At 36.1% G+C, this 24,822-nt stretch overlaps 1 protein-coding gene across 1 annotated transcript in view; it reads right to left on the bottom strand.

The window, feature by feature from the left end:
* The window catches only part of LOC139967862 (protein O-mannosyl-transferase TMTC2-like), a 65,989-nt gene extending 44,875 nt beyond the window's left edge, over window positions 1-21,114 (bottom strand). The window contains exon 1 of the mRNA XM_071972013.1: window positions 20,851-21,114. Coding sequence (XP_071828114.1) covers window positions 20,851-20,933 — 83 coding nt within the window. The 5' untranslated portion in view covers window positions 20,934-21,114. The remainder of the gene's footprint in view (window positions 1-20,850) is intronic.
* Window positions 21,115-24,822: the final 3,708 nt, after the last annotated feature.

Raw genomic sequence — 24,822 nt, 5'->3', positions numbered from 1 at the left:
CAGAATATACGTAAGGATTAACTATACAGAAAATTTCAAACACTTAACAGCTAACATCTATAATGTAAATTTTAATGTGCGAATGATTTCCAGAGATCTCTACAGCAGTTCTACAGAAGGTACTGTAAATGAAGATACTTTATTGAAATTTAGCTGAGGCTTCATTCAAAACTAGAAATGAAAATATTGTTACAAAAGAACTATCAGAATATATAACTTCAGACCTATGTTTTAACAATGAGGTTTCATCATTGCAATTTAACCTCATCCAGGGGGTAGGAGCCGGGGGGGGGACACATGCCCCCTGCCCACTTTTTTTCCAAAATAGCAATGTGCCATACTGGCAAATAAAATGTGCCCCTTTGATGAAGAACTGTCATTTGGATATCTTAAGCTTTTGTTACTTTTAATATTTTATTTTAATTATTTATTTTTAGTCTGCACATGCTATTTTTTAAATGGCATCCCATATCTTTTTGTAGCATGGTTAACAATAAACAATCTCAATGAAGAGTATTGATAGCATACTAACACATCATATATATTTGAGTGATATGGCCGGTGTGTATCAGTTTATAGCCTAACGAGTGGTGGTTGTGGAATGAGAAAGTGCCCCTCTGATGTTGTGCCCCCCCCCCCACTTTTTGGAAGCTTCCTACCCCTCATCTAATGTACAACTTGTGCAAACAGAAGATCTATTTCCATGTCTGTGACTTGTTCATAGTGGTGTCCTTATACAGTAGTTGCCTATATGGGGTCTGGAAGGGGACAACAAGGTCTCACACATGTTATACACTGCAAATTCTTTTCTCTATTTCCCGAATTACACACTATTGTTGCACCTTTGTTGTTTACAGACTTGCTACGACAAATGTCTTCTCACCCCCCATGAGATATTCTATCAATTGGTACAAAAACACGAGCAAAAATCAGAAGGAATTTAATTAGACAATAAGAGGTGGGATTAAGATGGGCATTAATCATGAATTTAACTGCTCAATTTTCAATTTATCACTTAACCTAAGACACAGTACAAGGCCCCATCGTGACCTCATCTTGAGTCCAGAGTACCTATTGTTCCTATTGTCTCCAATTATCATTGATACTAAAGGGTATCAAGATAACAATAGGCTAAGCCAATTACACCTTACCAGCTTCTTACTTGTCCTTGTGGTTAATAAAACAAGAATCAAAGGATTCCAGAAATCAATGGCATGAGAATCCGGCCATTCAATAGCACCAATGCAACCCTTTCAACATTGTTATAGAATAAACCTTGCTTTTGTTCCGCTGTCCCCTTTCATTAACCCTGCTGGGACTCTGACACGCCAACCAAACATAACCTTATCATGCAGTAATGTTATTTATCATTATCCTTCATCTTGAATGTTTGTGTCCCTTATCATACTTTTGTCATGATGCAATAATTTGGACAAACAGGTCTAAACAATCATTTTCCCATAATATGGATAGTAATATGGATAGTTTAGCAAATAAGGAGTTCACCTAATGAGATAGATGAAACAAATCACAATAATACCCCCCCCCCCACCTCCCAGTATGGTTGATTTATCCCCAAACTTGTTGGATAAAAAGTAGGACTTATAGCCAGTGCTGTCAGAAATGATTAAGAGACCCAGATCTTAAAATACAGCCATAACTTTTGATATTTTTGATTTTTCATCATACATCAAACATTCAAAATGACAGGAAAACCACAGCTGTTGATAGGCGGAAAAGGTTTATGGGTAATTATACAACCCAAATGAAGGTTTACGAGGATATTAACCATTATAGATTTCCCAAAGTAAAGTAGGCCAATAACCTCAACAGAGCCTTGACAGCAGAAACGAATCTGAAAACGACTTCTATTTTGGGATACTTTATTTTGAGATGATGTGTGCGTGTTTCACTAACTGTGTGCTTGAAACAGTTCCCATGCTACCATGGTAACTGCAATGTATTAATAGAACATGATGTATGACTTACCATATCATACATTAAAGTTTGCAATTTCAGTAAAATACTCTGCTTACAACATTCTGAATAAGTTTAAAGAATGGACTTTCAGTGTATAATTATCTCTCACGACAAAACAAAAGAAATAAGTTGCAAAATATAGTTGGTGTTAAGAATGGTTATATTATCACAAACTTCAGTTGTTTTACAGTATTGTTACTTTCATTCTTTGATAAACTGTACCAAGTGAATCTCGTGCCTAACTGTAATAAATTAAAATTAAGTCTCCGATAATCCAAATTGGTTCTTATAAAGAAAGAGAACAGTATTCCATCTTTCTGGTTTTAGGTGGCCTCAAATGGTAAACATTGGCCAACAACCGTTTGTTCATAATTGCAGTCTTATTTGGTAACAAGTCAGCTCATCAATCAAAGAGTAAATTGGGAGCTTCTAGAGCAGGGGTGGACAACCTTTTTAAATGAAAGGTCCAGATGTAAAGGAGTGAAAAATTGACTGGGCCTCATCTAACCAACGACCTGCTGTTGATTTCAAACCTTTGATTCCGAGGACTTTCAAGCAATCTAGGTGTGTGTACTTAATCTGTATTCACAAAAACATAATGTCAATACAGTACAGTTGATAATTAATGGGGATAATAGGCCTATACCTGACAGCATCATTAGTGCCGATAAATTCTAAGCAGCTAGCTCGTTTCTTGTGATGATGTAAAATAGGTGGATTTTTTTTCTTTTTCTTGAGACATCTCACGGGCCGCAAAAAAATAACTAGCGGGCCGCATGTGGCCCGCGGGCCATAGGTTGCCCACCCCAGTTCTAGAGGCTACAAATACCAAATAGGATTGGAATATTACCCAGCTGCACCTCCTCCGCTCCCCTCCACCTACCCTGCAAGCCCCATTCCCTCCTAATTCTGGTGATAGCATTATCTTAGCTGTTTTTCGATCTTATTTCTTATCTACAGTATGTTAGTTTCTTATCAAAATGTTAAATTCATCCACTTTATCATGTCTCCTTCTACAAGAATGTGACTGCATGATCTATTTCCCCTCAAGGGAATGACTGTCAGTTTTCTCAAATTTGGCTCTACTTAACAGATGTCATATGTAGGAATATTTCACCATTCAAAACCATTTGAAATACAGAGCATACCCTTCTGTACATGGCATCACCACAAGAAACGCTAAACAGCTTAAACCAGATGAAATCAAGAATTGGGTCAAAGGTCAATTTAGATGTTTGAAACCTTGTCAATGTTAACTAGAGTTAAAGTTTAAGTTTTAAAAAAAATACCTCATTTTTCTGAGATGGAACATGTCTAACTCCATCCAGAAAGAGTGATATTGATAGGAAAAATTTGTTTGCCCACAACTACACCGATAGTTCTGTCTGGTTTTCTGGATGAAACAAAACTGCCAAGGGCAAAGTTTTCTTTTAGTATCAGTAATGTGAACTTGAAAATAATGAAAATAGTTCAACCGCCCCACCAAGGAAAAGAAGTGAAACCCTAAAGGCATTTGACAAAGCAGGCAAACAAAGATGTGACACTGAGCGTACTCAGACAAACTTGTCTTGTGTTTTGTTGAGAGCTGCTGTAATATTGGATAGAGTTGGAAATGAACAAAACTGACAAAACCTTGAAAGAGCCTGGATAAGATCTGAGTACTCAACAGTATTTCTGACTTACAGCAGTATTGTACTGTGTCTACTGTATGCAAACTTAATCATCACCATTAAAGGGTTTGAAGACTCGCGTACAAAGAAACGTCTCATGCCGGTAATCTGACCTAGTTTCCAATGAGGTGTAACAGAAGTGTTAGACACAACCATGATCCAAGAAAATACACACACAGCTTGCTACCGTCAGTAATTAGACACTAGTGTACAGTCAATACATGCAGCTACAGTCAATACCCACAACACAGTGTACATAGCAGCGATGGACATCTCAGGTCTAGGTAAAAGATAACAAGGTATCACGTTTCATTACTGTCTGCATTTTGTAGCGACATGAAGAAAACGTCATAATTGCAAGCAACGGAAAGTTAACTTATTCAGAGCGCGGCATGCGGTTTGGGGCTAGTCTTCAATGCCTTTTATCATCACCATTAAGCAGTTGTTAGTTAAAACTAATAACGAATGAACTTATTTTGTTTCAAAGATGTGATATTTGTCCTCTTCATACGAGTCTGAAGAATTTGAAACAGAAGCCCCATGACAGAGTCACAACACAGTAATATATTAGACTTATATGTGAGTGCCTGAATTTTATGGTTTGTTTACATTTATTACCTTGCTCATTGATGAGAGGGAGATGATGTATCTGCAAATGATGAAGTTTACAAGCTGCTCTCATACTCGTAATAATTTCTATGGTGACCGTGCTTTTTGGACCTGTGCACCACGCCTATGGAATAAGCTTCCACATTTACTTACCTCTGTGGACAATTTTTATCTTTGTAAATCTAAACTGGAAAATCATCTCTTTGAAGAGTATTTTTTATCAGAATTGTTTATGTATTAATTTTTTAAATAGTATTCTTATTCTTGTATCAGAGAGTTTCTAATTTTTACTGAATTTGATAATTTTATTTCATTGCTTGCGATTTATATATGTTGTACGACGCGTTGAGATGTTTTTACATGTACAGGTAATGAGCCTTTTAAGAATATATTTACATTACATTAAATACTGTCTGAATTATTTTCAGACAAAGAATTAACTCTTCTTTTGTGTCACCATGACAATAAGAATGTAAGGCATGCTACTACAGTACATGCACTAACAGAAACCCTGGTTGAGTAAGTACTGTTCAAATAATCAATGTCACTGTCTTATGAAGCTTCTAATACAGTTTGGTCTACCATGGGCATGTTTCACACCAAAAAGCTACAGCAGTATCATGTATGTTGCATACTAAGAAAAAACTAAAAAAACATGAGTTCCTTGACATTCTGAATTCATTTATCAGTCCAGGGAATTCAGGAATATATGAGGATGTGACACTATGCTGGTTCCATTAACAACTAGACTTAGACACAGACTCTGTAAGCTTTATATATTAAACATGTACAGATTTATGACAGTGTGTATGGACACCATCAGTCACCAGCTGATGGGTAAGCCGGGTTTATGCTTTCCTTCAGCTTTCATAAATGTCAGTGAAAATGTTTATGGAATTATGTATTGGAGAGCGAATTTAAAGTCTCAATACGTGTTTGCTGAAGCAACTTCTGAAGCAGATTCAATGTTTCCTTTTCTATATGCACTCTGACCAGGTGGGTTTAATTGAGAAACTTATTTTCTGTTACCCATATGGAGCAAACGATTTACCGTAAAATCACTGCAACCACCCATATCAACATGCTCATTACACAAATGTAACCGATATACAGTATACATGTACCCTCCACATTTTTTACCCAATTCCACGGAGAAAACGTCTGGAAACACCTGTTTATTCAGAGATTTGATTGGCGCAGGATCTGTTGGGCAGGGCTTGCAAATTTTGATTGAAGTTCGAGTTCGTAGAATCTATGAACTTGTTAATAAATCTGGCGATTTTTATTCAGCTCACAATGTTTAACGACAGATAACTCAATAAAAATTATGAATATAATATTAATATGAAAATTGCATAAAATGGTGTCATTTTCACTGAGCTTTTAGGGCAGTGAGATGGAAAGGTCGATATTTAAATTTGGCAAACACATATTGAGACTTACAGATGATCATCTGTAATTGGTCACAGCTTACTTTTAGCCCTAAAGAAAGAAACATGTATTACTGTACTTACTGTACTGGGTTAGTTACACATACATCTCTAGACCATAACATGGCTTAACAAACTTAAGATCAATTTATAGTCAGTGCTTGGGAAGAAAACATCACAAATTACCCGGCGCGTAGCCAGGAATTTGCCAAGGGAGGGGCGAAACTGTAGATTCGGCATTGAAAACTAAGCGTAGCGCCACCATGGTTGGCGCGAAGCGTACAAGAAAATTTTGGCTTAGAATGCCTCCCAGATCGCTGGAAAAGGCACTTCCCAGGCCTTGTAAGTTGCATCTTAGCATTTTCTCTTTTGAAAATACTAGCAATATCATAAAAACATTTAAAAAAAAGAAAAAAAATTATGCTCACGGGGGGGGGCGGCTGCCCCCTTCGCCCCCCCTTGGCTACGCGCCTGCAAATTACATGACATTCAGTGTTAATAAGCTTTCTGTTGACTACATTATGAGCTTATTTACCTACAGTACCTGTGCAATATGTTAATCCAATGTGTCATTGACCGACCAAAAGCTTCTAACTCCAACTAATGATTTACGCTAGCTAACTCTCGCCCTATTAACCAACCGCTCCCTCAGCGGATTTTTGCAGCTTTGTCAAAGAATACTTTTAATCCAAGCAAAACAGGCAAATTAGGTTTGACATCCAAGCAGCAGTTCTGTGTTAGAACTAGGTTAGAATCAGCAGGGGGAGTAACAACAGACTTGTGAGGGAGATGTCAAAGGTCAAATATGATGTTGGATCACACATGCATCACCTTTATGGGTAATGTGAACTAATGTAAAGCACAACAGAATTATATACAATGGTAATTATACAGAACACATGGCTATTATGTCTATATAATGGTATTACAGAACACATGACTATTTTGTCTATAGAAAGGTACTACAGAACACATGGCTATGTCTATAAAATGGTACTACAGAACACATGGCTATTATGTCTAGAGAATGGAACTATAGAACACATGACTATTACGTCTGTAGAATGGTACTACAGAACACATGGCGATTATGTCTATAGAATGGAACTATAGAACACATGGCGATTATGTCTATAGAATGGAACTATAGAACACATGGCGATTATGTCTATAGAATGGAACTATAGAACACATGGCTATTATGTCTATAGAATGAAACTATAGAACACATGGCGATTATGTCTATAGAATGGAACTATAGAACACATGGCGATTATGTCTATAGTATGGTACTACAGGACAGAACACATGGCTATTATGTCTATAGAATGGTACTACAGAACACATGGCTATTATGTCTATAGAATGGTACTACAGAACACATGGCTATTATGTCTATAGAATGGAACTATAGAACACATGGCTATTATGTCTATAGAATGGTACTACAGAACACATGGCTATTATGTCTATAGAATGGAACTATAGAACACATGGCTATTATGTCTATAGAATGGTACTACAGAACACATGGCTATTATGTCTATAGAATGGAACTATAGAACACATGGCTATTATGTCTATAGAATGGTACTACAGAACACATGGCTATGTCTATAAAATGGTACTACAGAACACATGGCTATTATGTCTGTAGAGAGGTACTACAGAACACATGGCTATTATGTCTATAGAATGGTACAATGTACAGAACACATGGCTATTATGTCTATAGAATGGAACAATAGAACCACAGTCATATAATTATTGACTCAGAAACCAGCAGACTCTTGTAATTATGGAAATTAATGCCTCATTATGCATTCGATCTTGACAAACAGACAAACAATCTGTTTTCGGTACAGTAGTTAATACTATCATCGCACAATGATGACAATATACTTTTCTTCTGCTTAACATTTGGCCCGTTGGAATAGATGGAGTGAACAATAAATTCATCACATCTTTTATGTTCAAAGCATTAACAAGATGCATGCAAATTATGCAAACATCTTGATCTGATGACATCATATTGAAAAACAATGTAAGCTTTTTATGTAGCTTACACAATGAACAGTTTGCACTCAACTTACTCAAGCTACCATACTGAGCACAAATTTCAATCCTCAAATGGCTCAATGCCTCTTCTTTTAACCACATTGTAAGAAAACAGTTAAGAGAAATGCAAGTTTTAAATCCACAATTAAAATGAAATACCTAAACTGAATTTCAAGTGTCCCAGGGTTGCCATGAAAATAAGGTGAAGCTTTTCTAATCTTACAGCTCCAAGAGCTAAAGAATATTTTGTTAATGAGCATATCCTTCTTCAACTTTGAGTAAATAGAAAAGTCACCATTGCCACAAGGCATATATATATGTAAGCAAATGATCATTGTAGCAGTTCGGTTGTGCCACAAGGCATATAAATATATGCAATAATGCAAGCAATGATCATTGTAGCAGTTCGGTTGTTGGTAGGGTCATTACTCAAATGATCACTGTAGCATTTTAGATGTTGGTAGGGTCATTACTTTTGGGGGCATGCAGCAGTTTTAGGTTTTGGTAAGGAGGGTCATTCCTTTTATGGGCATGCTGATACTGGCACTTTTCAGTAAATGAAGTTCATTGAACTCAAAGTCGTCAGTGCATGATTTTATTCAGTTATTCAGTATAATACATGTTTGAACAATGTAGGTGGGGCCTTCAGTTGTGTGTGATTTCTGCTGTTTTTACGAATTACCAATTATTAAAACAAAGACAGTTATTGTGACAACACAAAGGAGTCCTGACCTGCCAACTGGAGACAATCTGAATGAATATTTACATTCATCTGAGCTGAGGTAACATCTCTAAACAGGAGGCTAGTTTGTAAATAACTGAAACCCTATACCAAACCACCAAATTAGAATGGAGTATTTTGAATGAAGTACAATTCTGTAGATCAGCGCAATCTTGTTATCTGCTTGACTGCACCTATTGCAGGTGAATTTGAAAGTAAGTAAGGGGAGTGTAGGATGACTTCTAAGTAGAACTACTGTATCAAAAGGGTCTCTTAAGGTCATCGCCTCATCTGTACTGAATTTATTTTCCATTTTGTTGCCAAACAGTCCAAAGAGACTGAGAAAAGGATACTTCTCAACTTCCATAATGCTATCAAGTTAAAGCAAACTGATTACTGTAATGCATCCTTGTATACTGACACGATAGCCAGAACGCTCCTTGAGTCCTTCCATCAATATTCTCCTTCAAGTGCTTTGAAGGAGTGTTAGCTCAGCGGTTAACGCCGGTGCCTTTCAGTCATTAGGTCCCGAGTACGAGTCACTCCAAGATTAATGTATGTCGTCCAGTTACAGAGTTGTTGACAATTGACAATTCATAATCATGGACATAAAATATATGAATCTAAGAGACTGACTTCGGTCAGCTTAAGGCTTTGATAAGCCAATGATGGCTTCTTCGTGAGTTCCTGCTTGCAGGAGGATCTAAAATACATACATACAATTACCTAACTACTGTACTGTAGTAATTAGGCTATGAGATAGTTCCAGCTCCCTTGAACATTACACTGACACGTTTGTTATCCTCACTCGAGAATAACAAAGAAACTTGGCAGTTCCCTTTTTGCTTGGATCCGAATTGTTGCAACCAATACATACAGTAGTACTGAGCAGACTAAAACTACATAATAGTATAGGCTTCTTTCATACTGTTCAGTACTTTCATTCTAGTTTAACTGTACTAGTCTCCCATGGGAGTATCAAAGCATTTCAGTCTACAGCATTAATTAATACTATTTTGTTTTCCACTGCAGAACCTTTCAAAGCATTCCAACAGCCAGCTTCAATCAATTTCAACAACAAAAAAAATTGGTTTATGATTAAAGCGGTACAGAAGGAAAATGTGCTCCAGACAACATTTATATCAGAATGTGAGATGAAAAAGTTCAATTGAGAAAATAAAATAGTCTCTGGTAGTCAATACTAATAAAAATCCTCACATCTAAGGAAACTTATATCATTAAGTTCAGAGACTATCACTGAAGACCTGAAAGATATTAAGCACCGCTGTAATCAGTATTCAGTAAATATATTATCATCTCTCAGTGGCTTGGAAATCTAAGATAAATTTTGTAATCTATAGGCATTCTTAATGGAAAGCCAAAGGTATATCCTTACAGTAAATGTTGGGAATATTGTGTTTAAACAAAACTTTGGAAATCTTACAAAATCAACATTACAAAGGTTGTTTGGGGAATAGACCTGTTCCAACCAAAATCTATTGGAAATTATTGGAAAATATTTAAATAGCGGGCCAAACAAAACAAAACCTACAATCCATACAGAACAATCATATCACCAAGAGCATCATAATGAATAAACAGATCAATTAGCGGGCAGGTGTTGCTTACTTTAATTAACGGTGTAATATGCAGGTAATTAACAGTTCTGTATTGTTGCTAATAATTAAAGTCCTGTAAACTGAGTAGGAAGCTGCAAGATTTGTGCTTTACTGGTTGATATTTCTAAATAGACTAAACTGTTCTTGAATTTATGAAGTGGCAATAATCATATAAAAATTCCTTCAAATGACAAAAATTGTTCAAACACTCACAAAACATGATTTTTAAACTTGACCGTTATTTAATGTAAGCATCACCCAGAAAGGTGTAAATATTAGTACTGTAGGTTGGAGTCTAAGTGTAATTGATACCATATTGAGATTGGCTATGAAATACCAACCACCATGACATTTCTACCCGGAAATACAGACAATGGCAACACCTCCTCGGCAACACAGACAATAGCAGCACCGAGGAGGAGGTCCTCGGTCTAAGCAATTTGATCCAAGATACATTACAGTTATGAAACGCAACATACATTACAGAATAGAAGCTGAATGTGAGTTATCTGTGACGTTGCTGTTGATATCTGGTCATTTTCACAATCAGTGGTGTAACTTCCAATATTGGCACTTATTGCTTTGTAACTCAGTGACCAAATACCAGAATTCTTAGATTTTTTGCCATTTGACCATCCTAAGTGAAGTCTACCTTGGGTAGCTTAACGAACTTTCTCGGTTTCTTCAGGTTGATTTGGTGGCCATAAACATGCTTAAAATATGCTAGTTCAGCCGTACACTCTCAACAACACTGTTTTTGTCAGAGCCTGTACTTATTGGTGGAAGGTATTTTCCAGTTCTTATTTGGTTGATATTATCAACAAGTGTCCAAACTAAAATGCAATTGTGTTCCCCAGGTTTCCTTCCTTTCCTTCTCCAAGGAACGGTGGCTAGATTTTGTCGTTTCGGAGGTGACATTTTCCGTTAACAATTGGTACCTAAGTTTGACTGCAACTAAGTTCTAGTTAAGCAGTGTAAATTTTGTTGAGTAAGGTTGCATTATTACAATAACTAATGTGTCTAATATCTGGGCCAAAAAATATTTTTCATTTGGAATTCTTAAAAAAATTGTGTTAATTTCAAATTTAATGTTAACTTTTCCGTTAACTTTTCCGTCACCTCCGAAACAAAGCATTCTTCAGTCCAAGATTTATGTAAACAATAGTATAGCCATTTTGAACATATTAAAATATACCTCACCCCCTAACGTAATATTTGAGTAAAAGTTATGACAACATGACCACTCGTTTTAATTTCTGGGAGATTCTTAACTTTCCGTTAACATGCGTCACCTCCGAAACACCTTGTCACCTCCGAAACAGGTTAGTTGGAAATTTGATCTCTACTGATCCAATAAACATCTTCCTTGGCTAAAACTCATATTACAGTAATTCTGTAGAGGTGTAGCAACCAGTATGATAATATTTTTTAAAAGGTCCTTTATAAATAATGTTAAATTTGAATTAAACTGTAAATTAATGTTTCGGAGGTGACACAATATTGTTAACACTACATTTTTTACATTTCTGCTGTTTGTGTACCATCATATGCTAATGGATGACTTGATCTACCTTAGAAAACACTGTAACAAACTGAACAAAGTATTAATGAACATCTCACATGCACAGTTGATGAATAAATTACAAATATGTGTTTTTTTGCCACTTTTTCCCCTTTCTGGACAAGAGATAGTGTACCATTGCTTACATTAGTGCTATTAATAAACTTGAATGAAATGATCGATTAGTAATGAAGTGCTGTCCATAAAAGATCACAATCACCAAACATGCAGTTTTTAAAACTTTATTAACATGGGACAAATTTATCAGATAATTAGCTCAATCTGCCTGTGGTCTTTGCTATCGTTTCGGAGGTGACATTGATTGTTTACATGTAATATACTGAACTATCCCTTTGTTTGAGCATATTTATGAAATATTCTACTAGTGCATACACTTGTGCTGCAGTTATATGTTACCTTCTGTGAGTTCTACAGTGCTGTTGAGTACATGTTCACAGGTTTAATTTGCACCATGTTGACCTGTACCAGTATACACATTAATTTGCATGATTCCCACTATAACCACGGAGGGCTCTACTATTTGGTCCAGGTAAATATCCTACAAAAGTTCAGAATATTTGTTCACAATATGTAGACCTGCAGTTGTAACATTTGAAGCAAAAAGAAAGAATCTTATTGCTTCTTTAATGAGCTGTTGTTATCACAGCAAATTGTCTGAAAAGAGATTTCCCAAAAATACATAAAATTTGAATAGGGAATTCCCCTCCCTTTTCTTAAAGGGTGTGAAGAGTGAAGACTGGTGCAAAAGGAAACGTCTAATGCTGGTAATCTGACCTAGTTTCGATGAGGTGTAACAGAAGTGTTAGACACCACCATCGATCCCAGAAAATACACACACAGCTTGCTACCATCGTTAATAGACACTAACTAGTGTACAGTCAGTACAGCTACAGCACAGCACATTGTACAACGATACAGCGATGGACATCTCAGGTCCAGCTAAAGATAACAACGTATATCACGTTTCATTATTGTCTGTATTTTGTAGTGACACGAACAAAACGTCACTTGCAAGCAACAGAAAGTTACATTTTTCAGATGGCCGCACACGGTTTGGGGCGAGTCTTCAATGCCTTTAACAACCAATTACAAACAATTAACCTTTATAGAGTGAAAACTCATTTAATTCTAGAATGTCGCTCCAGATGGTCTCTTAGGCCTTGTTCACATTTAAGAATGCAACCTGGGCGATTATTGATATTAAGTCCGCAAGGAGGATTAACTAGTTAAGAACAAGACGCATTCACATTTCAGAAGGAGTAAGTTTCGTCTGTTTGCGAGATTAATATACTGCGCAGGCGTATAAAGGTCATATCAGCTGTTTACATTCCCCCTGTGCTTTGCCATTGTCTTATGTTCTGTACTAGTACCTACTACTCCGTACACCACTGCACGGCAACGTACAATCATCGCACATAAACAGTTAACTGTATTCAAACAACTCCGTACTGGCATTACCATAACATTTTAACCCAGATTTGAATTTCTTCCAAACCCTTCAGTGGATGAGCAAACGATCTTGCTAGTCAGTGTTTTACTGCTTGATGTCGCATTTGAGGCTAATCTAACATCAAAGGCATTTAATGTTAGGTCTAAAGACCTAGTAAGGTCTAATGTATCTGTATACAGTAGGCTAGTAAGTGCAACTTCATTATAGGCCAGGCCAGACGTAATGGTTTTAGCCTTTTACTAACTTCCATAGCAACCAAACCCAAAATCATCCGTTTTGAAATAACCATCAAATTACAGATTTTTGCCTCTTCAAAAATCTGTCAGTACGGCGTACAATGAATTTAAGGCTATTACAGTAGATTTAAGTGGACTGTCATTTAGTTTGTTTTTGTCTCACAACCGGTTACAGCGTCTTTTCTGCAGTGTTGGTCAAATCGGTTCAAAGAAAATGAAATGGGTTCACGAATAGCATCGTTTGGTAGTGTTTCTGTTAAGAAGGGCAACGCTCTGACAAACACATACATGTACGTACTACCCGCCCAATAGCAACTCATATATATCGGAAATCTCGGGTCACCATTAAGTCTCCGACCATTCACATCACATTTACTGAGAATGCAGGATAAATTCTTAAGACTGCATGCCGACTTGAAGTATGAGTAAAGGAGTGTTCACACTAAGGGAATGAATTTCCCTTGAGGACTTGAAGTACGGGTGCATTCTTAAATGTGAACAAGGCCAAGCTGCTGTTAATTGATTTAAGCCCATCATTTATGCAGTTTTTGACAAGTGTTAACCTAACTTTTCACTAAAACTTTGATAGACTGTGGTTAGGTCATGTTAATGAAGTGTTTTTTTCCAGAATAATTGACTGAATATCCTCTTCAAATTTGTAAAAGGTTACAGGAATGTGACAGTCAGTTTCACTGCCAAAAGTGTAACCAACATAAATGATACTGTAACTAGCAGTCAAAATGGCTAATGGCTATGCAATGTTAATCATTTCTTTGTGGTATAATATTTCATATGCAATTAGCCAAAACAGTGTGAATTTAACCAAATGATTTTGAATGGATACAGTATTGTCTCCAAGTTATCATGAATGGCAGCAAAAGCAGTCACAGTTCTAGTATCATGAATGTCATTAAAATATTATCAACATATCCTTCTAATGTTTTTCATACTTTCCAAGGTAAGTTCTATGTGTTTTAGCATAAATCAAGCCTTCTGGGTTGTGTAAACGTTTAGCGTCACCTCCGAAACAAAAGAGACTGAAGGTATATACAATATGTTGTATGTGAGAAAATCATTTGCAATATGAGTGCCACGTAAGAGACTTTGACTGCCCAATGTTTACAATTGCTTTTTAAATGCCCTTATTTGCTTTACCTGACATTTACCTATTTTTTATAACATAAAACTATTGTATTCTGTGTTCTGTATTCTTTGACTTGTTTCACTAGTTGTACAGGTAGTTGATGTACATTCTCTGCTACTTGGCAGAGATATTTTTTATTTAAATCAGTGTTTGATTAAAGATGTTATGAATATTCATTGAGTTTAAGTGGTTAATTCTTTGTTAATTAGCAAAAAAGCCTTTACAACAACTTGTAAACATTTTTGTCACCTCCGAAACACACGTAAAATGTTAACGTCACCTCCGAAACGCGTAAGTGGGAAAATTCCAACTTTTGCAAAACTGCATGGATTTTTGTGCAACTTGGATTGGATATTAGCCCTCTGTGAGGAGACATTATTTAGGGTGTTTGACTTGGCCTTATCTTTTTATTAAATAGTTTAAAGTTAAAATTAAGAAAAACAATCCTTGATTTCCAATAAATTTTCAGTTAACATGGAAATATCTGCAATAGTAATACAAAATTTCTGCCAAATCCTTTTCATTTTTAAGTAACATATAATGATAAGCATTTTAAAGTTTACTTGAAACAGAGTACTGTTTTAACACTGTGTAAATATGGTTGCTTAAAAATATATCTTTTTGCTTAAAGTTTCCTAGAGTCATACAGTCACCAAAAAATTACACCCATAAACGTATATGTTTAAGCTCCGAAAAGTTGAAGTTACAAAAATTTGAACCCTTTAACATGTGATGTTAGTAAAAATTTCAATATATATGGTGTTTGAAATTTTGGCCCTGAGTGTACAAAAGTTACACCACTGATTGTGAAAATGACCATCTAGAACAGTACTTCTGAATGCAGAATCTCAATTACTTCAATAAATTACTGATAATGACAACAAAGATTACAGACTAGACCAGTGCACATAAAATGCAGATATGTTTGTCTGCATAAAGCCATATAAACATGTTGACAACAAGGCCTACCATATTACTTTGTTTTAGCAGGGCTTCCCCTTGTTTTTAGAATCTTCACTGGGAGAGTACTTAGCACTGATCTTGAAAAGACCTGCAAGTTATAATATTTTAGCTGACACTTAAAAATATGCAAAGATTTATCAGAAAATGGAGATAAAGTGAAAACATAATTTGAACTTCTATCATCAGAATGAACATGATTGTCTCATATTTTGGGTGTATGTATCATATTCTGTAGCAGCACAGCCATCCATGGTACATAAATATGAACTCAACACTAGTGGGTGATTGCTTACACCTGTCAGCTATCACTAGTGTCCTTCAGCTCAATTTCACAAACAGTGTTAATTGGAACTGACAGACTAGGTGGAAACAATTAATTTTCAAAGACTGTAAATTATTAAGTGGCAAGAAATCACTTGGCTTTCCATGTTGTGAGTCTGTCATCACCTTGAGCTGTGGCTCAACCAGTAATGAAATGTGAACATTGTGTATGAATGGAGGTTCTGTTTTTACCTCCATGGTGGTGTATGTAATATGATTTGTCTGCTTCTGTGTACAAACCTTGCTATATTATATGTGGGACTAGACAGTACTGTAATAGCTATCACCATGGTAGGCTACAGATGTAGCATCAGAGAACTGTTCTGATGCCCCCAGTTTGTAGTATCCAAATGATGATACTTGTAAACATTTTATTCAATGGTTTGACTGACTAGTCAAGTGTCATTCAAATATATTGAAGTGAAAGTCATTTTTTGTTGTTGTCATTTTCCACTTTGCATTCTTTTCATATGTGATCAAAACCAGTATGAAAAGTATTTGGGTGATAAATATCTAAGAGCATTGAGTTTTTAAATTAGACATATGTTAACCTAAATTGAGGGGCATAGGTAGACTTTAGGGGGCCCAAAGCTTCTCCAGGGAGCAGGCAGAACCTATTTTGTAAAAAAAAATCTTTCCTCTATTTTATTGGGTGGGGAGGGGGAGGGGAGGGGAGGGGAGGGGAGGGGAGGGGAGGGGAGGGGAGGCAGCTTTGTAGGCTTTGTGATATAAATTAAGTGCAATTAGAAGCATAACAATGTAACTTGTCTGACACACAATTGTGTCTAGACTCACACATTTCACAATCATTTTCATTTTATTTTGAGAGATGTGCTGGTAAAGATACAGTACAGTACGTCTGTAATAAATGAAGTAAAGGTTCTCCAATAATGAACAATGTTTGACTACTGTTATGCAGTATTACTTCAGTTCTGAGATACATATTAAATCTAACAGTTGAACAGACATACAGTAAAATGTGAAGTACTAGGCCTGCAAACAGGGTTGTTCAATTTATAATCTAAGCTAGCTGTACTGTGTGCAAATGATCATTAGTGCAATTTGTACAGAGGTTGACATTAGGCAGGAAATTAATTTTGATTGCTTCAGACATTTAGAAATCACTGCTATCAGTCTACGTTGTATAATTTTTGGCACATTAAACATATGAGGCTCATCAAGTAATGTGGCTTGGATATTCTTCGTCTAACACATATATACATTAATTCTAAGGTCAGTTCCTCACATGCAGCACAAACAACAACAGGGAAACATACAACATTTTTACAGTGACATATAACATCAGTTTAACCTTAACTGAGCATTCCAGAGATAAGGCATGTTTAAATTTGATTTTCTGTAATCCATAATATACTGTAGTTACAGAAACATTACTACAGTCTACAGTAGCACTAAAAAAAAATTTTTTTTTTTTTAATCTTTCAATATTTTCTTTCTAGGACTATATATCAAGACCAAAACTTTGCCTAAAATGTTACATACTACCACTTGATGCTACTTAAGAAATAGTTTTCACTATCAAAACCAACGATATGTACAGTAAAGTAAATTTCCAAATGTTTAGGACACACTTCCCAGTACTCCAATATTTCAGTAATAGGTAACATAATTTAGCATTAATGTTACCTGCAAAAAACGATAAACATTTGTTTAAACATAACCAGTTTTAGTTAAAGAATGCACCATAACGTACCTCGTGCAATGTCTATAGAAGAGAAAAAGCTTGAAATGTAACAAAAAACCAAACATGTACAAACATGCTGTAGAATTATCCTCTTGTGTAGATCCATGCTTCATCAAGCCTGCAATATGACTTTAATTTGTGAAATTATGGGCCCCAATTTCTACCCTGCCACAGTTTCAAATATCATCTCTTGGGAACTAGTCAACTCCCATGGTTCTTCTTCATGTGTTACTGTAGTTGTGTTATGTTCTCATTTTGCTTGAACAGCTGAGGCTTCAATGAACTGAGGGTCTGAAATCTCAGGATGTGCAGAATTATTCATAATTTTCAGAATTATGATAAAATGCAGATCTCTTCAGTTCTAAATAGACCTCGCCATTGTTTGGTGGTCATCAAGAAACACATCTTTGCTCATCATTTGATTATGTTTTGATACATGATGAGTAGCTGTCTAAACAACAGTAAATACATGAATCTAGAGCTCTTGTATTTATCTCTGTAAGTTCCACCTCAAAGATCATAAAATAGTTTTGATCTTATTTTTTCATGTGATATTACAGGTATAATTATCTTGGTTGTCATTCATTTTTCCTCCTGTTATGCTTTTCCTGGATTTTATGTGTTGCATGAAAGTTTTTGGATCAGCAATACATTATTTGGATACACGAGTGTCACATTTAGTGTTTAAGTTTACTGTACATACATCTGCATGCTACATAAAACAATACAAAATTACATGACGAGCTACTGTACTGTAGGTCTATGCTGCTTTGTACACAACCCTTGTACTATGATCTCCTAACATAATAACATATATCATGTGTAAATAGTATGGTCAGGATGCAGAGATGAATTATTAGCTGGCTAAACAACCTTTGGTTTGTTTCTGTTTAATTTTAATATCTTGGTATACACACGTCATGTAGAAAATGTGGGTAAGCCTAGACTGTTTCGAGATATAAACATGAAAATAAATTAAATAACAAGGCAAAAGTTCACACTCACCACTGACAAGAACATGTCATTTATATCAGCATACAGAAAGGAACAAAATACAAAGGGTAAACAGTTCAGAATAAGAATAATTTTTTTTAACTTAATTGAGAGGTAATGTAAGTGAATCCCATGTTGTGCTTGGTGAAATTGATTTCATAGCACTGCCATGAAACATCCATGGCACAGTCTCAACAGGTCTCGCATTTCTTTGATATTTCATTTTTGGTTTTTTAATTAATGTGGGAACTGAGAACCCTATTGTTTTATTGTGGAGAATATAACGAGTAACCTTTATTGTGAATGATACATCCAGGAAATAGTGGGGCAGTTCTAAAATGCTACCAACTTTTAAGGTTAGGACCTGTTAAAGTAGATTGGGCATAGAAATTAAAGGGGAAAGCATAATAAACTCTATGATATGACCCTCAAGTGATATCTCAAACAATAGCTATCATCCTAAAGTGATATCTCAAATAATAGCTATCACACTCAAGTGATATCTCAAGTAATAGCTACAGTATCACCCTCAAGTGATATCTCAAATAATAGCTATCACCCTCAAATGATATCTCAAATATAAGCTTTCACCCTGAAGGTTATTGAGAATCATTCTGTTTTCTCCCTTTTTGGGTAGAGAAGGAGGGGGCAGGGGATTCCTAGAAAGTTTTTCATTGGCTATTCATGTTGGATGCTAATTACAATAATTCTACTGAAAACTTCTCTCTGGTTGTTTGTACATAGTTTACAGTAGTTTCTCCTGTATGAAAAATGAAACCTACAGTAACCAGCTACGTTTTTTTCCCTTTCTGAATGTTGAGTTTGTTCTCAGTATGCTAATACAAACAGATATCTCTGTTTTGGTGTGTCAGTGTAGGTATTTATTTTTATTTTAAAATTTACTATTGATACACCTGTCGCAGTACAGAAATTAATTTGTAAAGGAAGAGAAATTAAGCAAGCCTATGGGACAGACACTTTGTTGCATAATTTTTAAATAGAAAAGCTGTTTGAGTATTCAAAACTAATTTTGGGAAACTTGTGACAAATTATGGTGTAATATGTTTGGAAATGCGATGGGAAAAAAAATAATACTTCAGCCTTATAAACTTGAGAATCAAGATATTTCATTAATTCTCTCAGACAGTACAACCACTACTGTACATGTAGAGGTCTTCAATACAATATTCAAATATGTACACAATTCAGTATCCTCCTAGCAAATCAAAACTAAAACTTTATTATTCACTTTCTCATGTCAAAATGGTACGGTTATTGTGAAGATAGATTAAAGCAGCTTGTGGATTTTGTTCAGTTTTAACAAGCCACCCCGGTTTGATACAAAATTTGGTTATTAATTGTCCAAACTGAGCCACCCTCCGGAATTGTGTTTAAAAATAAAGACTACCAAGACTGGTATTAATTCCATTTGGTCTTCCATGTTTCATCGCCCTGCCACTTTTTGATTGCAATATCAATGTAAAATGTAAGTTGTAATAGTAAGCTACAGCACTATCTATATTGTTATCCACTGGAATTGACATCAAAACTCTGCAGGGCTGGTAGGCTACATATTTAGGGAATTATTTGGATTACTAGTCCCATATCACACTCTTTCATCTATTTTTGAATGTAACTTAAAGGTGTGTGAGCTGCTGTTTTCAATATAATATGAGAACAGCAAAACACCTGACAACTGTATTTGTGTTTAAATCTCTTATTAAAATTAAATAGGTAATTAATTAAAATAACTAAGGGGTGTTAATTGTTGTACTCAAAATAATTTGAGAAAGCTACAACAAGTTTGTTCATATAGAAACCCCTAATATATAAATGGAACAATCAGACAGGCACAACGTGGGACTGGAACATATTAAAAACAATATAACATTATGAACAACTAGATTTCTTGCGTCCTGGCTTGTATAGCTAAGCCATGGCGTAAGTGTTGTCCCCCTCCCCCAACTCCCAATTCAGAAATCCTGGGTATGGACCTGATTCTGTCGCTTAAATTAGCAATAAGTAAGTAAACATATCTATATTCCCGGTGCCAAAACGGCCTTCAAATTAACTAAGCCTAACTTTAAGTTCGAAAAAGTTGGTCAACTTCACACCTATAGCACAAAAGTTACAGTACCTTACTGCTTGTTTGAACTGTAAAAACTTTACGAAACCTTCATACGATGAGAACAAATTTCTGGGTCTAATCTGGATAAATGTATACTAGACTTTATTATTATAATGCAGTAAATCTGTAAATAAAATAGATGAATTTGAAGGGGACTAAATATGCGACGCGTAAATTAGAGTGAACTCTGGTACTATTGTGAATGTTACTAAAATGAAAACTTAGGCTACAGCCTACTTACGAATCATCGTAGCAGAATCCAGCATATAAAGTATTCCAGTACAGGACCGCTGACAGCAAGCTACAGGCCAAAATTTCATACATTTTTGATATTCAATCGATCAGTGTACGAAATGAAATGACTCTTGTCCATCGAAACAGGCCAAGTTCCCGGAGTACCATACTTATAGCTTAGAGTGAGATAATCACAGGAAACGAATAACCAGTGCACCTGGTCATTGCCGTAATCCTCACACTATTGCCGCTGCGTCAATGTGGTGATAACAGATCAGTGAACAGCGATATTATTGTTGTGTGTGTGCACTGTCTCAAAACATGTGTTTGTAAACTGCCGATTCGAAGTTGGTTGTAATACAACGTCATTGTGGCCAGAGTCATAGTGGCCTTTGATATCAACTGAGTTCAAATCGGAACTTAGTTGAAGGGGGGGGGGGATGGGTCAAGGATGGAAGATGTCGAAAATGTGTTGATTCTTCATTCCATATACGATGTGTAAATCTTGCAAAATCACTCAAGTGCCTTTTTATTTTGTAATGGCTTCCATGAGGAATCCTAGTATTATTATATTGGTATGACCTGCTAGACGAAAATGAAACTAAAGATTACTTATTTGTTATAAACAGATTGTTCTTCTCTCACCAACCCCACTAAATATTACAGATGCACATCTTGAACTGCATCACACAACTGCTACCCACTTGACTGATGTTGCATGTGGAAGTATTTGTAGGAACTTGATTTTACTACACCCATTGTATACACCCCACGGCACCCTTCCCTTCACACACACTCCCTTTTCATTCAAATACAAAAATTGTAATGTAGGTATAGCTCAACCTTGTATTTATACCTAATTATAAACCTAATTTAAATATGTCTCACAATGCAATAATTAACATTTACTTTCTTTTTCTGTTTCTTTCAGGGCCCCTCGCAAGTTTATAAAATCCTTGACCCGCTTCTGTAATTTATCATTTCAATTTAAGCAATTATTACTTTGATGAAAATATTTCCTCATTCCTTTTGAGTTAAAAGATCAAGAAAAATGCCATCATACTATAAGACATCTGTAAGTTGTAGAAAAGGCATATCTTCTTCGCTATTTCAGTCTAACTATAAATAAGAACTTAGTATTACAGTATCTTATTTATCTATCAAACAATTACCTAGAAAATGCCTTGCTATAAGTTTGACTGATTCTTGGTAGGTCAGTGCAATTAGTTAAGAGTTGATGTGTCCATTATACTTTTCTAACTGATTGAAAATATAATCAGAGTTCTTGAGGCTTCGTTCGTTATTCCCTTCTTCCTTGTGATCTTGTATCATGACATCTGCCGGACGATATTTCAGACCAGCTGGCAATGTTCTCAAACTTTCGTTCCACCCTTTTCCTTTCTTGTCTTCGAAGATAGTAATTAGTCGACAAGACAACGATTACTTGCTTTGTTTCTTCTTCCTCCACGTTCTTTCTTTCGCTTGGAACTAGAAAGGGTTCTTTGGTTATTTGCTAAAAAAAAAGTTCTAAGAACTTATTTTCTTCCAGTAATGGCTAACATTCATAAATAGAGGGCGTTCATCAGAATGGAAAGTCAAAAATTTGGACGAGACGCTATCAAAACCGTGTCTTGTTGTTTGTAACTATAGCATAATTGAAAATATCCCGAGCGAAAGCCTTGCTCCAACTATTTTGTAAATGATGCGTTTTGCATTTTTATAGTAATTGCAAGGGCGGCGGAACCGGGGGGCACAGGGGCACGTGCCCCCCACTTTTCCCCAGGTTAAAAATGTGCCCCTTTTCTACATAAAAATTGAGGTGTCTCAAGTTAGCAAGAGGCCAAGGAACCAGAATGAACACTCGGGAAGGGCCGTTTCCGGCCATCTGAGGGGTTTGTAAAACCAAAAAAATTTCTAGTACGCTCCGCGCCAACCGATGGTGGCGCTCCGCTCAGATAGTCGTGCATACAACTTTGCAAATCCTGGCTACGCCCCTGACTTTTAATGAATTTCTGTGGGTCAACCTCAAAGCTATTTCGAATGGAAAAAAATTGGTTAAGATATTAACAAGAAATAAACTCTAATTCGGAAGATTCCTACATTAGCAATTAGCATGATTTCACCTCATTTTGTCTCAAAAGAAAACTTGTTCCTTGTTTCCCAATTTGCACATTGGATATTGCAGTGCTAGTATGCATATTTTCCTTGAGGGGGGGGGGGGGGGGCGTTGATGGAGTGATGTGTATACACAAATAAGATAATACAATAAGAGTTATAAAGGGTACTAAATATAGGCTGCATCAGTCCAATCGAATTTCTACAAAGTGCCCTTTGATGTCGGTGCCCCCCCCCCCCCCCCAGATTAAAAGTGCTTCCGCCGCCCTTGAGTAATTGGGATTGAATCTGTCGAATAAAGGATTATATGCCAAAATGACAAGATTGGTGATTCAGTTTTGGCCCGCCTTCGGTTATTTTTGGGACAATTGTTTTAGTAAGTTACATGTGGAAGTTAGACCAAGCGCTTTATCTTGTTTACGTGGATTTAATTCCTGACTCTTGCAGGAAGCGTAGCCTTGATCAACATTTCAGTCGCAGTTTGGTTGTATTATGTACACCAGTAGATAAATTGCCAGTAAATAAACTAACTGCGCCGCCAAGAGCATTCTTCTTTGAACTTTTCTGGAATCAGTTAAGTAAACTTTATTCAAAAATCCACGCTGACAACAAATAGAGTAAACAGGATAAGTAAATGCTACTCGTTGAATGGTGAGTTTATCAGCACAAAGAACTTTAATAAATCTTCCAGGATTAAATCACAGTCGGTGGGTTGTCAATAACAAAGAACACATAGACGCGTTCATTCTTAACAGGGAGTTGTTAACTCCCTGATTTAACTATTGGATGTTTAATGGTACGGAACTTAACTAAAATCACATATGGAATAACTGAAAGTTTATGGCGTGATGCATCTGTAGTCCGCGTGTTATAGCTCAATCATTCCATTATAGCGTCCTGCACAGAAGCATAAACTGACCTTAACTGGTTGTACAAACAGTGGAAATTTGCCGCATGCCAAGCTGGCCACAACTTACCTAGGCTACTTGAAATTATCTAGGCTACTTGAACGCATAATCCCCCTCCCTCTCTCCCTCCGGGCCATGTCTTACTTTTCATTTATAAATAGAATCAAACCAAATCTTACCTATGGTAGTATCTATCATTCTTACATAATCTAACAACACTGAAATTAAAAATTCTTGAAGAAAATTCGTTCCCAAGGGATTCCTATATAGCCCTCAATATATCCAGATAGGCCAGCAATATGATCACTGGATGGTGGTAATACCAGCCCAAGGCTTCGAAAAGTTAAACACCAATTACTTTTAAGTCAAAGAGACTAACCTCACTGTCTTACCCCATCTACAACTCTTTTCTTTCGGAACACCACTCCATCTCTCTATAGTAAGCATTCTTTCCTCCTGGTTAGTATGACTTAATTATGCATAAAATCTCAATACATACCACCCAACTCAACAGAGGTCCCCGAGCAACTTTTACCCTCCTTAAATATCCCAAATCAATAGTTGCTCACTGCGTTTATAATATCACACAATATATCTATTTTCCTGAAGGATCCCCTGTTAGGGATCGACCCCCCCCCCCCCCCATTGTCTTAATGTCAGAATGGAAGCAAATAAAGATAGGGTGCTATGAGAATTGGGTAAATTTAATATGTTTTAACTACCCCAGTGTTTCTCCGGGGCGTTTGCAGTATTTGGCATCACGTTATTGATCTCCTGTAGCTATTTAAATAGTTAATTACTCCTGTTCCCCCAACCCCCTTAACACACACACACATGCAGAAAAATATGCTAATCAGACATAAACAATGGTTAACTGCCTTCACCATTCGAAGGCTATATTTCATCAACAGGTCTAACCAGAGTTAGAAATGGGATTGCACTTTGACAGGTGAGGG

Source organism: Apostichopus japonicus, chromosome 1, assembly GCF_037975245.1.
Source record: "Apostichopus japonicus isolate 1M-3 chromosome 1, ASM3797524v1, whole genome shotgun sequence".
In the NCBI taxonomy this organism is placed as follows: Eukaryota; Metazoa; Echinodermata; class Holothuroidea; order Aspidochirotida; family Stichopodidae; genus Apostichopus; species Apostichopus japonicus.
Note: the sequence above shows the minus strand (reverse complement) of the source record. Positions and strands in the feature narration are given on the sequence as shown.